Source organism: Epinephelus fuscoguttatus, linkage group LG2 (genome assembly GCF_011397635.1).
Source record: "Epinephelus fuscoguttatus linkage group LG2, E.fuscoguttatus.final_Chr_v1".
Classification (NCBI taxonomy): domain Eukaryota; kingdom Metazoa; phylum Chordata; class Actinopteri; order Perciformes; family Serranidae; genus Epinephelus; species Epinephelus fuscoguttatus.
The window spans coordinates 23,332,777-23,352,358 of record NC_064753.1 but is presented as its reverse complement, the minus strand read 5'-3'; the positions used below and the strand labels follow the sequence as shown (position 1 = coordinate 23,352,358).

At 40.4% G+C, this 19,582-nt stretch overlaps 2 protein-coding genes across 3 annotated transcripts in view; one reads left to right on the top strand and one right to left on the bottom strand.

Annotated features, from left to right (window-relative positions):
* Positions 1 to 3,563, bottom strand: part of hipk3b (homeodomain interacting protein kinase 3b) — a 43,860-nt gene extending 40,297 nt beyond the window's left edge. For both annotated transcript variants that reach the window (XM_049593517.1, XM_049593525.1), the window contains exon 1: positions 3,216 to 3,563. In XM_049593517.1, coding sequence (XP_049449474.1) covers positions 3,216 to 3,288 — 73 coding nt within the window. In that variant the 5' untranslated portion in view covers positions 3,289 to 3,563. The remainder of the gene's footprint in view (positions 1 to 3,215) is intronic.
* Positions 3,564 to 6,449: 2,886 nt separating this feature from the next.
* Positions 6,450 to 18,679, top strand: cstf3 (cleavage stimulation factor, 3' pre-RNA, subunit 3). Its single transcript, XM_049600963.1, has 20 exons — positions 6,450 to 6,667; positions 7,369 to 7,473; positions 7,634 to 7,729; positions 12,938 to 12,970; positions 13,785 to 13,882; positions 13,970 to 14,036; positions 14,127 to 14,161; positions 14,250 to 14,376; positions 14,491 to 14,568; positions 14,668 to 14,830; positions 15,089 to 15,198; positions 15,307 to 15,423; positions 15,518 to 15,736; positions 16,453 to 16,555; positions 16,704 to 16,773; positions 16,873 to 17,068; positions 17,166 to 17,316; positions 17,573 to 17,667; positions 17,785 to 17,845; positions 18,081 to 18,679. Exons 1-20 carry the CDS (start codon positions 6,641 to 6,643, stop codon positions 18,278 to 18,280), a joined length of 2,151 nt encoding a protein of 716 aa, XP_049456920.1. The 5' UTR covers positions 6,450 to 6,640; the 3' UTR covers positions 18,281 to 18,679.
* The last annotated feature ends 903 nt before the right edge of the window (positions 18,680 to 19,582 follow it).

Sequence of the window (19,582 nt, the reverse complement as noted above, 5' to 3'; positions counted from 1 at the left end):
CAACGTGACCCAGAGCACATATTGTTATTTATGAAATAAAGCACTGACGTCTTCTAGGCTGCTGCTCAGTTCAGAGGATGACGACCAAATGCAGACTGTGAAAGTGGAAATGAAAGCACCTACTTTAGTCCATCTCCGCTTCCTGTTGAAGCTATCCCTTGATTGTTAAGCAGGGTTTACTGCATTAACTCACAGTCCCACAACCTCACTGCACACTGTGGTGCTTTGCCTATGTCTCGTGAACATGATCTTCTACGCTCATTAGATAGAAACGGCCCTCTATTTTCTCAAACATGTGACCACATGGTATTTCCACTGTGAACTTATGACTATCATTTAGAAGAGAACTCATTGTTGGATTGGCGCCTGTATACAGGCAATAGACTGTACAGTTGACTACTGTACTGAAGGGATGGTGAAGGCTGTTTATAAGCGCCCGTACCAGTTTTTCCCTCTTCTCACCCTGCTGATATCATGCCATCATGGTGCACTCTTTATTTGAATACATAAAGTAGTGACCTATCAACTTTTTATACACTTTGCAAATGCAGGCTAAACAAAAAACTTAGATACCAAGCACAATTTGGCAGAGATAAAGCAGACAGAGGCCTCATCGTAATACTAGTCATTCCTTCTTTCTGTCACAATGAAAGATGTTATATGTCCAGCAGCAGAACTCAGAATTTTAGATACCCAAATCCTACATAGATAACGTTTCACTACGGACAAATATGTGTGTGAAGTACTTTGCATTCAAAGCCACCAGTCTATTACCTCTTTGAAACATAACAGCTGTTACCACGTTGCACACACGGAAATACTAGACGCCCCAACAAGCTCTTGTATTGATCAGCAAAGCATTGATCATAGAGCGGCACAAACTGTTACACTTCTCATCAAACCAGCCATGAACACGGTAGCAGAGGGAGCCGTTTTACCTTTCACCAGATATTTTTTTCCTGACCAGCTTCCAGACAAAAGCATCTACCGTGTTATTAAAATCCAGGGCTCTGACCAGCTCGCTGGTAATTATGTTCTGTGTACTGGAACCAATGTTTACTTCCTGGGATATTGGACATTTTCCACCCATCACTTATGTGATTCATGCAAGTTACCGCACAACATTGTCTTGTCATGGTTGTCTCTGCCTTGTGTCTATACACATGTCTCAAGATGACATCAGTCGGAATCCTGTCTTCAAGTTGACCACAATGCAATACAGATAACCAGCTGCCCCAAGCATAGCACATCAGTATCACATGGCATCATATAACAACATGTTCCCTAGTCTTATTGCCTCCCCACCCCCGTTAACAACCAACATTACCTGCTAATACCGATTATTGTAGGGAAAAACACTGTTTACACATTTATTTACTGGCCACACTGTGCTGACTGTCTTCTGGCATTACTGGTATCAATACCACCCACAACCTTGCTTTTGCGGCCTTGCTAGTGATAAGCTGAGGAGTGTGACACACAAAAAGCAGACAGCAGTGTGTATGCAAAGGGGAATCGCACAAACATAGCAGTACAGCACGTTAGTCTTGGTGTTGTCTAAAAGGTTCACAGTATTCACAGATAGTAACTGATGACAGCTTAGCGTACATGATTTTAGATGCAGTAGGATGTGAAACTTGAATGCCACCGCATCTCTACTCACAAGAATGGATAAGTAATGCTATTGAGCAACTTGGCAGTATTCATATTAGAGCAGTGTTCAATACAATCACAGAAATTACATTACAGTTAGCAATTATCTTTGGGACAAGAACTGAGACCGCAAAACTATGCCACAGTGTCTGCTGAATGAGTCAGTATTTGCTGGGGCAACTGGACTTTTTTATTAATTTTCCAGCTTATAAATGGAAAGCAAAACAAATACCCCCAATATTGAATTTCTTTGTTTCAGTGCAACAAAAGAAGGAACATTACTACTACTATACGGGACAAACATGCAGGAGGGAAAGTACCTTAACTTTTAGCTCTACAGACCAAAGTACTTTTTGATTTTCCCTTTCCAGTTCCACCATTTTACAAAAAAATACAAGTTTCACTGGGCCGAGGAACTCCAAGTGATGGTTCCCTGCCACATAATGACCAGTAGCGCAAACAACCTTCCCTACAATTATATAGGGTACTTTTGTTTTGCTGGTGTGTGGTGGTGATGCCCACACCCTCACAGGAGCTTAACTATAAACCCTATACCTCGTCTTTAACACAAACAACCACCTTCAGTGTGGTATAAGACCTTACAATAGTAGATTATGACAGCCACGTTTAGTATGTTAACTGAATTTGTGTCTGTCTCTCACTGTGTTTAGCCTGATTAACATTATATCTGCTGTGCTGGCAAGGGTATATGTCAGGTGATGGAAAGGGACTGCTTTGTTTGAGCTGTGTTGGTCAGAAAATAGAAGTTGTGGTGCACTGCTGACAACTCTATGAACAGCAAACCAGCCACAGAGACCAAAATACTTGACAACATCAGTGGGCACACACCCTGAGAGACACGTACATTCAGCTAACCTAGCTACCTAGCTCCAGTACACAGTTTTGACATAAGTTACTCAAGATAAACATAGCTTAGCCTAATAATAATACGTGTTCAGTAACAGGTGACTCTACTAGACATGTCAGACGAAGAAGGAGGTGTTTGTGTTATGATTATAATATCATCTTATAATGTTTTCCTAGGTCAACCGAGTCACACACGAAGCCAAGTGTAACATTCAGCTAACACACATGAAGTTACACAGCACTCACGAGTTGAGTCACTCGGTCCATACTGTCCAATTCAGGTAGGTTAATGGCAGAATAATCTACGTTATGTAAACACAGCTAGCGTAATGATCTAAGCAACACGCTAAACAGAAACCAACGGGTCTCCGTGACAGCACTGAAATAACAAACACAACAGAGTGTCCAGTGCACTCACGTTAATAATTGCCACCAACGTCATCGCCACCGCTGTTTGGCAGGCTTTAAAAAAACAACTCCCCACTGGTACGTTCCTTATCCAAAGTGCTGACAGAGCTAACAGCTAGCTACGTACGAAGGTTATGTTGAAAGGGTTGAAACCTTATACAGCCAAAAAGCTCGCTAGCTAAGTTTGTTGCTAAGTTATGACTTTGTATTACGTCACATTTCAACTGTCGTTTCAAAGGTTAGGCTAAACAAATATGACCGTTAACACACCTCACCCCGACACTTACCTTCACATAGAGTCACTATAAGTATAATCCAGGGCTTCTCTGAACATGTTATGGACTTATAAATCCATACCATGCACAGTTCGCCTGCATTGCTGCCATCTTGTCCTAGACGACAGGAAGGGAGAGCTCGCTCTCGGTAACGCCACCATCTCCCACATTTTAAACATTAAATAACTCTTGCATACGAGCGTCCAAAAACACCACACCGAGCCCAGGTTGTAGCTACACAGTTCAGATTCGTCTCCTTCCTCTTTGGGCGAAGTAGCCCATCTCTGAAAGGGTGTCCGTTACCCCGTCTAGACGTGCTGCTCCGCGGGCCTGCCAGCCTCTAACATGTCCCTTTTCTCTAGCAACTGCAAGCGAATGTTTGTGAACTGACGGCATTGGCCAGACCAGAGCAATCGAGCAGAGAGCAGATGCATTCACAAAGATCAGGATTTAGATAAACACAGTACAGTGCAATGCATTACAATACAGCGCAAAACAATAAAGAAAATGGGGGGGGGGGGGGTTACCTAATTAGAAAAGCCCAATATTTAGTCAACATTTGGTGGGAAGATACACACTGACTTTGTGAAATTATAAAGGAGGAACAAAGGCGTGGATTGCTGTAGTCAGAGGGGTTACCCACGAGGGGAAAATTTGCTGCTCACAATGGTTTTTCCCTTGTCTCATCAGAAAATAATCAGCTTCCTATTTGGGAACTAAGAAGAGGAACAAGGAGTGAAGAGTAAATCAGCAGGAGTTCCTTTGCTGTACTCATAGGCTTCTGGTTTCTCAACTCTGAGAACAGATACACAGAGTTGAGACTTAAAAATTTGATCACTGAGACAATTCTGAAATTGTGCAGGCTCATTTATAAGCCAATCAAGTCTTCTTTTGGATCTCACTGTTATCTCAAGAGCTGATTATTTAAGAAAAATCAACATTACTGCAATGGGAGAGAAAAAGAAGCAGTTTAAGATCTTAAATTAGGATTGGGCAGAGACAAGAGGAGGGATACTTCTCAGGAGCTGGATTTAAGAAGTATAAGAAAATGGCCAAAATATCTTATTGATATTATATTAGTTGGCTATGTTTGGGAGAAATAGGAAGGATAAAGGTGATATCTTATTTTAAATTTCCCTTTCCTACAGTGTAGACATGACTTGTAAATACAACAAGTTAAATTATAGGTCATTGGTCAGTGTATGCCATTTACTCTCAAGGAAGTTGATTAAAAAACACTGAGGACAAGACAATTGCATTCTCTAGACAGCCTCCTTAATAAGCTAAAGCTGAAATTTTGCACTAAATATAGAGTTGAGAAGGCTTTATAGGCAATGACAATGATCAACTGAATGAGAAAACTGCATATTTTGTTTTACAGACATAAGGGTGAATCCATTGATTAGTTTCTCAAATGTGCTCCAACGTTGCTATTTTTAAATGCAATTGAAGAACCTAATAGTAACAAACAATACAAATTAATTTTTCTTCTTTGGCAAAGTGTCATCAGCAGTGTGCCCTTAAGGAAATTAGTGGGGCTGAAGTCTCAGACAGTCAGGAGGCACCCAGCTGACAAACAAAGCTGCCCATAAGCCCCCAGTGTCTGAGAAGACCAGCTGTAGGCTAATCTAATCCACCAAAATGCAATTGTTTTCCACAGTCCTCAATGGTCCCCACCCCAGTTACTGACAACAAACCAACAGGCCTTATCAGCTGGAAAGCAGGTGTGAACACCTCTTGTCTAACCTGGTGCATCATTAGTAAACACAGCTGGTGTCTTAGTGGAAGCACAGTAGCCCACACACATAAAGGCCCCCTTAAGTCCTTTTTGTGGCTCATGTTAACCACAGGCAGAACATGCTGTCCCCTCCAGCTCCATACTGTCAGTACATTCTTTAATACTGTGACAAAGAAGATCTCAGTAACAGTGTCCGTAAAAGACACACCAGCAGTGCCACATCATCCATCTATCCTGTCAGGGCATGCCTTTTCCAAATTTAGCTCAAAAAATTTCAGACTCAGAAAAAAACAAAACAAAAAAAACTTTGTGTAGTAAATGAAAAACCAACATAACATGATTACACATAACAACTACTGTGAGATCTTGTAAATAATCATAGAGGAATAAAAAAGACACTTGTTCACTTGTGACGCTCTGTGGTCTTTTGCTCTGGTCTGTTTCTGGTTGTTGGCGCGCGCTCTCGGTGACTATCTTTTGTCTCCCCCTACTGGCCTGCACGGTGACCAGCATTGTGCGGTACAAAACGAGCTTTTGTTGTGTTTCTGCTCATAGATCTAATGCAATTTTGGTCACCGTAACAAAATTGGGTTGCTTACAGTCCTATTTATAAAGTGCACTGAGGTCCATGGTATAAACCTCTCAAATTAGTCGGGTATTATAAATATAAAGGTCTGTATTTGTCTGGTGGCCACTGCGAGAAGCCGCCTATCGGCCAAAATTAGAAACTTGGTTTCCAGTTTCGTATGAGTCACCTGAATGCACGTGCTTCTCATACATAAACATATATGTACACTAAAGTAAAACATCATTTGCTGATGTATTAACATGATACAATTATTTTTCGTTGCATTTTTAGCGTTTTAGAGTTATGAAAGAGATGAAAAGAACATAAGGACACTTATTTGCAAAGACTCATAATGCTTCATTGATTAATTTGTAATGCGTCTCAACTTGTAAATACAAGCTTTTTTCGTGCTTGTACATTTCTATCAATTTCTCTCACTGCCCAGTCTTGACACTTAAATTAACTGTGCCATCATTGTCTTTATGTTTGTATTTTTAATGTATGATTATTGTTATTCAGTCGAGGAGGTATCTTTATGAGCCGTTTTGGCTTCTAACCTCTCCTTTATTCTCTCCTTTAAAATAAATAGAAAAAATAAATAAATAAAATAGAAATAAAAAATAAAGAAATGAACTCAAACTAATTAAAATACTAAATATACTAAAAAAAATAAATAAATAAAACTAAACTAAACTTAAACTAAACTAAACCATGATAAACACGATAAACTAAACTAAAACATTAGACAAAGAAGTGCTGCAATAATTTAAGATAATAGTAATAATAATAATAATAATAATAATAATAATAATAATAATAATATTTTTTAGGTTTTATTTAGAGTCGTTTATTATTTTTTATGTGTATAAGTTTGATTGTGAAGATTAATGTTTTATATTGAAGGAATCGCACCGGAAGTGCTATTGTTTTTGCTGCTGCGGAACGGAAGTCAGGTTTCTCGCCATTTTGAGATTGGCCAGGCGTTGAGCGGCTAGTTGCTCGAGGGCAATGTGATCGACTCTTTTGAAGCTATGACGATTACTTAGTCGTTTTTTTAAGTTGCCATCACGTTATTATTTGGGCGTTAATCCAATTGATACATCATTTCTAACCCAGATTACTCTTCCAGCCATGTCCGCCGAGGGAACAGCCGACCAGGTAACGTTAGCTAACGTTACATGTAGTTGTGCTCAGGGGCTAGCTAAACCTGGCTGAAGCGCTAGCATAGTTTAGCTTGTGTGTTAATCTTGGATAGCGTAAGCATGTAAACTTTGCTTGAATATATTCATTAAGTTAATTTTATACGTCACTGCTAGCTCGTATTATACAGGTATAGAGACGGTTTGTGTGGGGGTTTGTCGTGAAGCTGTAACTTTAGCCTGCCGTTGGCTAACGGTAGCATTGTTGCTACGGTTGTCCAACGGTAACGCGTTGAGTTAACTTAACATCACCTGCATGTTACCTTGATATATACTCTCAGTAACTTCCAGGTAGTCATTGTAACTGATTAACGGTTTTGGATGCTTCTTTGTGATGCCAGTTACGCAGACCTAACTTAGCTAGCTAGTGGGGGAGGGGAACAGTGTTCTTAAATTGTACCTTGATTTGCCGATTAAACAGCCGCAGGGTTTACGCTCTATATAGTTATGCTGCACACGGCAGGGGCGTGGCCACGAATTGAGGGCCCCATTAATCAATACTGTAACCATCCGTGTATAATAAACATACATTCAGCTCTATGTTGTCCTTCCTCAGCCGTGAGCCCCGAGACTCGTCACCACAAGCATCACAGCACACCGCAAGCCATTCAGCAGCATAACTCTTGTTTTCTCTCTGTGTGCCTTTGTGTTGTGTTGCAGGCGGCGGCAGAGTATATTCCTGAGAAGGTGAAGAAGGCAGAGAAGAAGTTGGAAGAAAACCCATATGACCTTGACGCATGGAGCATTCTGATTCGAGAAGCACAGGTTTAGTGACACAGAGTTGTATTCCTGGGGTTAAGCAAACTGGGAATACGGGTGGGGGTGGATAAGAGGGTTAGGAATGATAGATTGTTAAAATACATAGCACTTCATCTTTTCTCCTTTATGATTACTCATGGAATGTAAATGCATTCTCCTTCTTTAGAACCAACCCATAGATAAAGCAAGGAAGACATATGAGCGACTTGTCGCACAGTTCCCAAGTTCTGGCAGATTCTGGAAACTATTCATTGAAGCTGAGGTTAATATTTTTTTATTTTTTTTCTATAGTGTGCATGGCTGGGGATTTTTCTAACATGATCAACAATGTGATTTTCACACAAGCAAAATGTCTCATCAATCAATGAAGTTTAAAGTCATGATTCTTGCTCTGAGTCACCAGGCCTGACTACTCTGTTTGGTTGTAGTTATTAGTTCAAGTTTATGATTGACATGATTGACATCATGACTATGAATAAAGACATTTGGACAGCTGAAATCATCTTCCTGCCAAAGAATATCCTACACTATGATGGACCTGTAAGGAAAACAGGTAGTAGACTTTTCACATGTCAGGCTCTAGCAAGATTCATGAAGAATTGTGCCTTTAAACACAAACAAAGGGGAAATAAGCTATAACCATTTCTTTTTCAGACAATTCTTATGTTCCCAGGATTTAAAAAAAAAAAAAAAAAATACATATTCTCTGCGTCATATTTAAAATGGGGTAAAAATGCATTTGTTGCATGTTTGGTCTGCAACAGTATTAAAACTATTTTAATGGTATTGGAGTGCATTAGCCTTTTATTCACTTGTTGTGTCAATTTATTGCCTCCTGTGTCATTTCTTTCGGGTAATTTTATAAACAAATATTTTGATTGTGTGGCCCATTCTTTCCTTGAGATATCTCTCCCCACTTCTCCTGAATATACAACAAGCGACCCATATCCCTTGATGCCATCAATGGGCTTTGCTGTTATGCAGTAAGCTACTGATAGGATGATTCATTTTCCCTCGCACATAATCATTTTTGCTAACCCGGGGAAGTGTATTTTCTGATGCCCTCCATGTCTGCAGAGGACTACTGCAATTGGTGTTAAACACATTGCATCGAGTTTCACAGCATTATCAAGCATCAGAATTTAGCTCCTAGTGCAAAGTCCAGCATGTAGTTTTGGTGAATGATTACCTCTATGATGTGAGCTGAACGTTGCAGTATGTCGAGGTTGTCGTGGTTTTTGTTGTGGGGTTGCTCCCCTGCATCAAGCTACTGCTGCCCCCTCCCATCCCCCATACCCTCTCCCAGTCTTCACCCACTAGGATTACCCAGTGCCAGCAAAGGCCTGGTGTGATATATGTAATGAAACGGCTATACATTTGACATGAAGAAAGAACACACTGCAGCCTTTTCCAAATGGACTAGGCTTCTCAGGAACAGTCCTTAGTATTTTATTTTTAGCCTACAGGTGGCACTAACTATACTTGTGCCAGTAAAGCATTAGTGTCACTCTCCACACCACTAACATGCCCTCTCGGTTGACAGCTAGCACCAGCATTAAAAAGCCAGAGCAGTTACTACAGCAAGTAGAGAGATTTCATTTGTGGATCCTAAAGAATACAAAGGAAGAGAGAGAGAGAAGAAAAAGTAGATTAAAACACACTAAAGCTTTAGTTTGTGGCAGGCAAGTACATTTCTTCTTAAGTGCCAGATTTGATATTCAGGTTGGTTTGACACAAGCCCGTAATTACCCTGATGCTCTATATATTTAAGTAAAATATGCAGTATCTCCAGACAGAGAAAGGATAGTTTGAAATTAAATGCTATAAATCTCATACAGGTGCAGCTTTGGGCTATGATTGTTGGGGAGGAGGGTAATTGTAAAAAGTATCTGTGGAGTATGGGGATGACTTAACCAGAGTGCATCTATAGCAGACAGACAACAGCACCCACTTGTTGGAATGACATAGTATGTCAATGTTGACATTTGCAACAAAATAAAGAAAATATAATGATCATGCTTTTTATTTTTTATTGTCAAGTGGTAGGTTAGTGTTTCTAAGTGTATATTTTTTAGGTTCCTACCAAGCCACAAATCCACAGAATATACTTTTCAGTAAGGTAAAGTTAAGGGGAAAGTGGGCAGAATAAAAAATGAAGAGCCAGTTACACTGCAAATAGACCAAATCCCTCAAATTACAAATAAAAAATGTAGCTTTATGTGTTTATGAAGTTCTAAAATCCGTTTGTCTATTTATTATTTCTCCATCACTTCTCCCCACTAAACTCTCTCAACTCCAATTCAGCCCAAAACGCAACCCAAGATACTGGTATGACTACAATTTAACTGACTAGTGCATCTATAGCAGATAAATATAAGCACCCAGTTGTTTGAGTGACATAATGTCATGTAAATGTTAACATTGGCAACAAAAATAAAATATAACAATTATGCTCCTCAGTTTTTTATTCTCAAATTAATTGATAGGTGTATCTTGGTATATTTTTTTTATTTGTTTAGGTTCCTACCAAATAGAAATACTATGAATACACTTTGAATTTAGTTTAGGGGAAAGTGGGTTCAAAAATGAGCCAATTACACTTCAAATAGGCCAGTTGCTTGAAAAACAAAAATCTAGCTTTGTCTATTGAGTTCTAACTTCTTTTCACCTATTAATTATTTGGCTATCACCTCTCCCCAATAAACTCCGAACTACCATTTAACCCAAAACGCAACATGAGATACTAGTTTGGCACATTTGGACTGAAAGACTGGATATTTGAATTAGCATGACATTAATTATTTATTTATTAATTGATGTAATTCTGGCTGGAGATTTAAAAGCAGACTGTGTGTTCCTAAAATCCAATTTTCAAACCAGTGCATGTGTTGGCAGTGTATTTTAATAGCTTGCAACTCATTTGCACTTCATAGCATATATGGTAAGTATGTGGATTAGCTCTATCTTCTCCCCCCCCCCAAACACACATAACCCACCCCTGTGATATTCTCAATACTCTGCACTTTTTACTTTATGGAATACAAAGTGTGTGAGAGTCTGGTTCACTTTAGGTGTTACTCCGACCTCATGCTCACATCTTGCAGAGAGTGCAGCTCAATAAGGATTACCTCACACATTGCATTCACTGAAACGCCCAGTGGAGAAAATGTGCCAACACATGTTGTCTGACACAATAAGATATTTTTGCCCCACCCCCCTATAACGTGATGTTGAAAATCATAACATGTCTCGTGCAGTGTGTGAGAAGGACATGCTGAGGCTGGCTACCCCAGTCTGTCAGTTTAGGAAACTATTTCAGGGTACCATTTGTCATGCTTTCTTTTCTTTTTGTTGTTGTAAGGATTCCATTAATCGGTTTTCAGAGGGTCACAGCATGGGCAGTATGACAGCCAGAACTAAAATCCTAACTCAGAGACTAATTTATTTTCTCATAGAAAGTAAATGTTAAAGTCTTATTGCTTGTATTTGCAATATTGTACTCCATCTAAAAGTGGTAACCAAATGCAGTCAAGTTTCTGTGTATTCACAGCTTGATTTTTGAGTTAGTGCATACTGTTGTTAGATGTAGAATAATACAAATATCAGTCAGTCAGGCAGTACTTTGAACTTATTGTGTTGGACCTGAGAGAAATGGATCACAACCGTATAATTAATGAGTTTCCATTTTATTATGTGAACTTTATTGCCTCATATTAAAGTAAGTTGAGAGTGTGTCTCAAGGATCATATAGGTGTTTTAGAGATTTTTTTTCTGGCAGTGATCTATAAAGTTTGTGTTTTTGAAGGCTGTGATGTAACAGAGTGCATAACTTTTAGAGCAGCACCAAGAGGTGTCGTAGTGTTTCCCTCCAGGAGGAGTATCTAGAAAGATCTGTAACCATTTCATCAGCATATTATACCAGTATTGCAGCCTAACTGCTGTGCATTATATAGCTGATCTATTTCAGCGTAACACATGGAGGATCTGAAGCAAATCCTTGTTTTAAGGGCTCAGATTTAACTGATTTTGGACGACCATGACATAAAGTTTATACCTACATTGTAACCAAATGTATTTACACACTGAAAAGCTCAAATCTTGCATTAGGTCATGCTCAGTGTACGTTATCCAAAACAATCTCGATATTATTTTGCAGGTGAATATCCTGATTTCTTGGCAAATAGGAATAAACACAGCACATGCACGTCATAACACCAAAGTCTCTCTGTTCCCACCAGAGATTCACATTTGCTGTGTCTGTGTGTTTTTAATGAAGGTGAAACCTAAATGTGTCAGATGTGTTGTGGCAGTACCTGGAATGACTAATGTAGGTCATTCTGTTTTTGGGGGAAGGTACCCTTAAGGCACATTACATTGTCGTTAGTTATTACTGTGTAGGGTTACAAAAATCCAGCTTCGGCAAAAAAAAAATCCTTTCTTTTAAATATACTTTTGTAGAGGTCCAGTGAAGAGGTTGTGCCAAATTAGATTTTTTTTTTTCGTGTTTCATGATATTTGGCCAGTTGTGTGAAATGTATGCAACACCTCAGAGTTTTCATCTTGAATTATTAAATGTTGCATTTTTCTTTGGCTGTTGTGTACCATTTGTACATACCAATGCAGATACATTTATGCTTTTTAAAGTACTTTTTGGGCCTGTAATCTATAGTGGACTGTTGAGAGGAGAGACAGGATACAAGCTGAGGGCAGGGATTGAACATTGAATGCATCTCAACCAAATAAACTTTGTTACAGCAGGTCACTCAACCAATCTGACGCAGGGGAGTTAAGCTGATAATATTGTGTGAATATTATTAACAGTATTCTCTATATCTCACCATGGAGACAAGCTTGAGAACTTTCACCTGCAAAGCAGTGTTGTTGATTTCACTGTAACAAAACAAGCTTCTCAGTGCCTTGGGGATGTTTACCTACCATGTCACTTCCAGGCTGGTTTATTTTAGCCTCTTCACTATGTAGAGCACATTAAACATGGAACATGAGATGGGATTGCTCTACCCACCTGCTAATACCACAGAAACAACAGCCTCTGCTGTCTGTACTGGAGGGTGCTGCCAGACTGTAGCTTCAACTCACCAGCAGTTGGCCATGAAAAATTAATTGCTGCAACAGTGTTTACCAAGGGAACACACCTACGGCTGTTTATAATATTAGATACTATTATATAGTTGGTATGTTTCTTGAAACTAATATTTAAAATCTGCATTTTGAATTTTATTCTGGATTTTTTTCCTGTATCACATGGGCACTGGTGTTTTCCTGGGTTATAAAGAAAATAAACCCCTTTTCTTAAAAAGTAATTTGTCATTCTTGTGTGAATTTCACTTTGTTGATCTTAGAAAGTCCAGTGAGTGTGAGTGGTCACATTTGCATGAATGCATGTTTCCTGCAAGCCGACAAAGTAGAGGAGACTTTTGAATTAACGTTGCATTTACACTCTTATTTGCAGATCAAGGCTAAAAACTATGACAAGGTAGAAAAGGTAAGTGCCCATCACACTCCTGATTGTGATAATCAGGGAGGGTCGTCTTACTGTTTCTAAGTTTTCTTCCTGTTGTATACCATAATGCTTTTTGTGATTTCCCCTAGAATGTGCACACACAATTTCACAATTACAGTGTCCATTTAAATAATCATTGTATTATCAGGCATTCAAGTTTTTGTCCCAATAAGCACAAAAAGTGCAGATGGCAGAAAATGTCTTTGTTTTTTGTTAAAGTGCCTTTGGAGTTGACTTCTCTGCATACTGACTTGTAATCATTGCTGTTATTGAAACACCTTTTTATATACAGCCATGGTTTTGATTTAAATGTAAATTTATTCAACCGATGACACTGTTACCTTTGCATTAGCTTGAAACGGATTTTTTTCTTTGTCTTTTTGTTGGTTTCCACTTTTAAGAAATCATAGTGAGTGTATCTGTCAAAAAACACATCAAGATGACACATCCCTTAAACAAGCTTTAAACTGCGGCGTATTCATTTGAGTTTTGAGGAGCTCGCTGAAATGTAGGGCACATCTGAGGCCTGTCTAATGAAGCAGAATAAAGTGCACAGCACAACTGTGCTGAGTAAAACCGGGACCTCCCCCCAAATCTGGCATATGGGTCAAAATAAAAACTGCTTTCCCTGTAATCCTCCTACATGGAATAGGCCACTAATGATTGGTATGCTAGTTTCAAGCATGGCTTTATAAGGACGAATGAATGAAACACTAAAGATAGGTGGTTGTCAGGTAGAATACAGTAAAATGTGTGTCTATTTTAGTTATTTTGTATTGTGTTCTTGCCCCTGTAGTTGTTTCAGAGATGCCTAATGAAAGTCTTGCACATTGACCTGTGGAAATGTTACCTCTCATATGTTCGAGAGACCAAAGGGAAGCTGCCCAGTTACAAGTAAGAGAACATGCTCCATAGTGAGGTCAAGTATGTTTACGTACTGCTGCACTGTAAAATACACATGCTTCATTTTCTCCCCCTCAGAGAGAAGATGGCCCAGGCGTATGACTTCGCCCTGGATAAAATTGGCATGGAAATCATGTCTTATCAGGTACACAGATCAGAGCTGTTTATATGTACCTGTGTACACGAGTCTCTGTTAACTGCTGTCACCTAATGGCTTTTCATTCCTCCTCCTCAGATTTGGGTGGACTACATCAACTTCCTCAAAGGAGTGTAAGTGTTTGTCCTGTCATAGTGTGAGACTTCATGATATGCGTTAGCCAGGTCTTAATGTTGCCATTTCCGTTTTGTGTTCCTTCAGTGAGGCTGTGGGCTCGTACGCAGAGAACCAACGGATCACTGCGGTACGGAGGGTGTACCAGAGGGGCTGTGTGAACCCCATGATCAACATCGAGCAGCTCTGGAGAGATTACAGCAAATATGAGGAGGTGAGTGACCCACACTTGGCCTATGTCTCCCTACATGTTGTCACGTATAGAGTCAAAGCTGGTAGAATATGAGAGCAGTGAAGTGCTGGACTGACCTGTCTGTTTCACTGACAGGGAATCAATGTGCACTTGGCCAAAAAGATGATTGAGGACCGAAGTAGAGACTACATGAATGCCAGGAGGGTGGCAAAGGTGAGAGAAAGTGTGACAAATATGCACGGACTCGTTTTGAATTCTTGTGCTGTCTTTGTGAACTAATACAAACTGCTGCATGGTTTGTTTATAACGCAGGAGTATGAGACTGTGATGAAGGGGCTGGACAGGAATGCACCCTCAGTGCCGCCCCAGAACTCCCCTCAGGAAGCACAGCAAGTAGAGATGTGGAAGAAGTACATCCAGTGGGAGAAAAGCAACCCACTGCGCACAGAAGACCAGACCCTCATCACAAAGAGAGGTGACTGTTTGTGCTCAGGATATATTGTGTTCAAATTTGTAAATCTTTGCTATATATGTCCCCATGAACCCTTTTACTCCACTAATTGCCCTGATATGCATTTTGAGCAACAGTAAATGGAGATACATAATACATGATACATAATGCATGAGTGTTTCAGTCCTGTAGGAATGGAGCCACTGGAGGGCGTAGGTTGACACTTTCTCCCCATTTAAATGCATTGATTCTGTATTCAGTTTGTTGTGTTGTGTGTTGCAGTGATGTTTGCATATGAGCAGTGTCTGCTGGTGCTTGGCCACCATCCTGACATATGGTATGAGGCAGCACAGTACCTGGAGCAGTCCAGCAAGCTGCTAGCAGAGAAAGGGGTAAAAACATTTAAGACCTAAATGTTACATGTTATGTGAATTTGTCAAAAACCTGTTGCGTCTTTTTCAGAGACGTCTAACTTCAGCTGAAAATGTTTTTCCCCTCAGGATATGAATAATTCCAAGCTGTTTAGTGACGAGGCAGCTAACATCTACGAACGTGCCATCGGGACTCTCCTGAAGAAGAACATGCTGCTCTACTTTTCCTTCGCCGACTATGAAGAAGTGAGCGTCCTGTTGCTTACTCAGCACAAGCCGTAATCAGCACAGTAAGAAATGTGCGGACTCATCAGCATATACATTTTTGCTTCACTCGCAGAGTCGCATGAAGTACGAGAAGGTCCACAGCATCTATAACAAGCTGCTGGCCATCGAGGACATTGACCCCACGCTGGTCTACATTCAGTACATGAAGTTTGCCAGGAGGGCAGAGGGCATCAAGTCAGGTCGCACCATCTTCAAAAAGGCCAGGGAAGATGCTCGCACACGTCACCATGTGTACGTGACAGCAGCACTGATGGAGTACTACTGCAGCAAGGCAAGTACACACAATCACATAGCACAGCGGTGCCTCTCCCCCGGGTGCCAGCTGGTGCTGGATAAACCACAGTTCCAGCTCACACCAGGATACTTGGGTTGACACTTATTTTATCGACAGCTTACATATAAAAAGGAGCAAACAACACTTCTCACATGTTGCTCCATCAGATTCCCTCTGTGCTAAATTGCCATCAGGTGTGCCTTCTAAATAATCGTGCTAAATGGGATAGAATCCAACTGGTGTGCTACAAAAGATGAACAATAATGGCAATGACAACTATAATTCTACTGTGCAAAATTAGAATAAATGTTACTTTTTATACAATATTGAGATACAAGCAATGTTAAGAGTACAACAGAGGATAAGTAGATCCAGATTACATACATTTCCATTAAGATACCATAAATATCAAGTACAAAAAAACATGAAAATATTCTCTTAGAAAAGATATCTGTCTTTACAAGGTAAGAGAAGGAAAGGGGTTGTGCCAGGAGGGGTTTTAGTGGCTCAGCTGTACCAATACGAAGTCACCAGTAGGCAAAGAGAAACCATGTAGGTTAAACATACAAATACAAGCTACAGAAATGGACTCGAGTCTGATGCCTCATTCAGCCCATCACATCTTTAGTATATGTACAGTGTGACTAAAGTCTGTCTTAAATGTGTATTTTTTATTTTTTGTTTTTGTAAACTCTTTAAATCTTTCTCCATAGGATAAATCGGTGGCCTTCAAGATTTTTGAGCTTGGTTTGAAGAAGTACGGTGACATTCCAGAGTACATACTGGCGTACATTGATTACCTCTCACACCTTAATGGTAGGTCATGTGTATAAAGACGGTGTAAGAAATCTTTTCTTTACTACAAATCCATTCTCTTAAAAAAAAAGTTGCTTCATTCATAGTAATGGAAGATAAATACTTAACCCTGTTTTTTCCTGTCTGTGTGTGCCCTCTCTCCCTCCAGAGGATAACAACACCAGAGTTCTGTTTGAACGTGTCCTCACCTCAGGGAGCTTGTCACCAGAAAAGTCAGGGTAAGTATTGATTGAAGTTGGGTGCAGGTGTGTTAGTGGAATAATAATCAAAATCTCTGACGACGTTTGTTGATTTGTGTTTTTCCTTTCACCCTTCAGCGAGATCTGGGCTCGGTTCCTGGCCTTCGAGAGCAACATAGGAGACCTGGCCAGTATCCTGAAAGTGGAGCGCAGGCGATTCAGTGCTTTCAAGGACGAGTACGAGGGCAAAGAAACAGCCTTGCTTGTAGATAGATACAAGTTCATGGACCTGTATCCCTGCTCTGCTAGTGAACTCAAGGCCCTTGGTTACAAGGTGTGCATTCTGCCCCATCTCTTGCTGCAAAAGCAGTTACACAGATCAGACTTTTCTCTCAACTGATATTTAAACCGTTTCCACTATGTGTTTGTAGGATGTGTCTCGTGCCAAACTGGCATCACTGCTCCCAGAGACTGTGGTGACGCCCTCTGCGCCTACACTAAAGGATGAAGCAGACCGCAAACCTGAGTACCCAAAGCCTGACACCAATCAGATGATCCCCTTCCAGCCACGTCACCTTGCCCGTACGTAGCCCTCAACTGTCTAAGGTCTTCTCTTAACTCTACTGAATGTGTTTCACAAATCAGTGAAACTATGTTTGGTTACTAAGTGGTGATTTAGGATTTTGTGAGGCTATTCATTGTTTTTTAGGTAAATCCTGCACAGTATGTGTGTGAGAATTATGTTGTTGCTGTGCGTCTGCCCCTCTGTCTCTCCTACATTTCCTCAACACATCATAGGATCCATCTTTGATGTTGTCGCTCATGTTCCTCCCCACAGCTCCAGGTCTACACCCTGTTCCTGGTGGAGTTTTCCCAGTCCCCCCGGCTGCTGTTGTACTAATGAAGCTGCTCCCCCCGCCTACGTGCTTCACTGTGAGTACCAGCAGCAGCTTAATACTATCAAGCTCATTCTTACTGGTAATGCAATAAAAGACGAAAGGAGCTTTTTTTATCTACTCGATGCATTAAGTTGATTGTTCTTTGCTGCAGGGTCCCTTTGTTCAAGTGGAAGAGCTCATGGAAACATTCAGGAGATGCACACTTCCTGAGAGTAAGTTGCTTTTGTCAGCACTTTGGATGAATCCAGACCATTTCTAATTTTAGTCGCAGGAGCAACGTGGCTCTAGTGATGGAAATGTGAGTCAGATGGTTGGTAGGTCATCCAGTGATCAAACCAACACTTGGATCCAGAGTGAAATATCTTGACAACTGCTTAATGAAGTGTGTCAAGATGTTGTCCTGCTCCCTATCTGACATGTTACTGATGTTTATTTCTGTTTCCATAGCTGTTGATGCTGCTGTAGAGCTGATCACTGGTAAACAGCCCGATGCAGGAGGGGAGGGCAATGGATCCATGGAGAACCATGCCGTCGCTAAGTCACTCAAGAGGCCTAACGCAGACTCTGACGAGGAGGATGACAAAGGAGCCGTGGCTCCGCCCATACACGACATCTACCGCGCACGCCAGCAGAAGAGGATTCGATAAACCAACCGAAACACACTCACTCTGAACCCAACGAGAATGTAATTTTAACAGGTGGTCACATGGGGTAAACGTACATGTCCACATTTCTGAGTGTGTCTGACAGATTATACATCCATTTATCTCTGTACAGAAGACAAGCATACACACACACACACACACACACACACACACACACACAAACAACTGAGTGTTCTTGTGGCTTTTTTGTTAACAGTTTTTATTTTTAAAGACTGTTCGTTATATTGTACAAAATTTTTAATTCACCCTTTGATTTTGGCACACAGTTCAGTTTTGGCCTTGTGATGTTCCAGTGATGGCAAAGTGGAAACAACCTTTTTTTTTAGATAACTGGAGGAAACACAGTTCCTTTCAATAAAAACTGAAAAGAATTCAACCAGATCTGCTCTTATATTTGACTTAATGATGTCTAATGCGTCATTGCTGCCCTTTGAGTCCTCTTTTAACACAGCCAGGCCAGGATTTATGAATGCCACTAGGGGGCAGCATCATATCTGCAAATTACTAGATTCCCTCTTACAGCAGGATTTCATAGGCTTAATTTTATCCTAGCAACATAACGTCCTTTCACTATAATACGTTAAAACGTTAGATGTCGTGTCCAGACAATTCCTTAGTTGTGATAAACTCTACTTGACTGAAAAAAAAACTTACACAGGAAACATTTTCAGTTCCGGACAGCTGCTTGTTTTCACACTGGTGTTCTTACATCACTGTTTGTCTGCCCAGCACAGCCTTTGTTCTGAGTGTATGGCGGCCTATCTACACTCTGAGCCTATTCACAGGCATAACACAGTTTATGCAGAACACCACTCTGCTGCCACATAATAAAGCCGGAAGGCCACTTTGAAATGTGCACCGTTTGGAGAACTGAATTGCTCTCAGAAACTCCAACAACCACTATAATACAGAGAAAAGTCTTCTCTGTGGATGTTTTTATCAGTGTTTGAATGACGGATAATAATTGTTTTACTAACAGTGCCACCAAGAGTACCCATCAAGCAAAGTAACTTCCTGTTGGTTCTCATTGTCAGGTTAGTTCAGAATTTCATGTCACTGATCACAGCTAGACATCAGTCAAAATACATTAAGGGTTCAGTGATTTTGCTGTTGAGCATCAAAGACATATCTAATGTCAGCCACCAAAACAAAACTAAACAAAGGGTCTTGGAAGGGAAAGCACCACTCAGTTTCTGATTTGAATTGATGCACCACCATTTTGCATTTTAAACTGGACCCATGAGATGTTGATCAAAGTGCTTTGGCGGGAAACAATAACATAAT

Excerpts from the sequence above, each read along its gene's own strand:
- cstf3 (XM_049600963.1), top strand. The coding sequence starts at position 6,641 with ATGTCCGCCGAGGGAACAGCCGACCAG. Across the intron at positions 14,377-14,490 it reads ATTACAGCAAATATGAGGAG|GGAATCAATGTGCACTTGGC; the intron begins GTGAGTGACCCA and ends TTTCACTGACAG. Across the intron at positions 17,846-18,080 it reads GAGATGCACACTTCCTGAGA|CTGTTGATGCTGCTGTAGAG; the intron begins GTAAGTTGCTTT and ends CTGTTTCCATAG.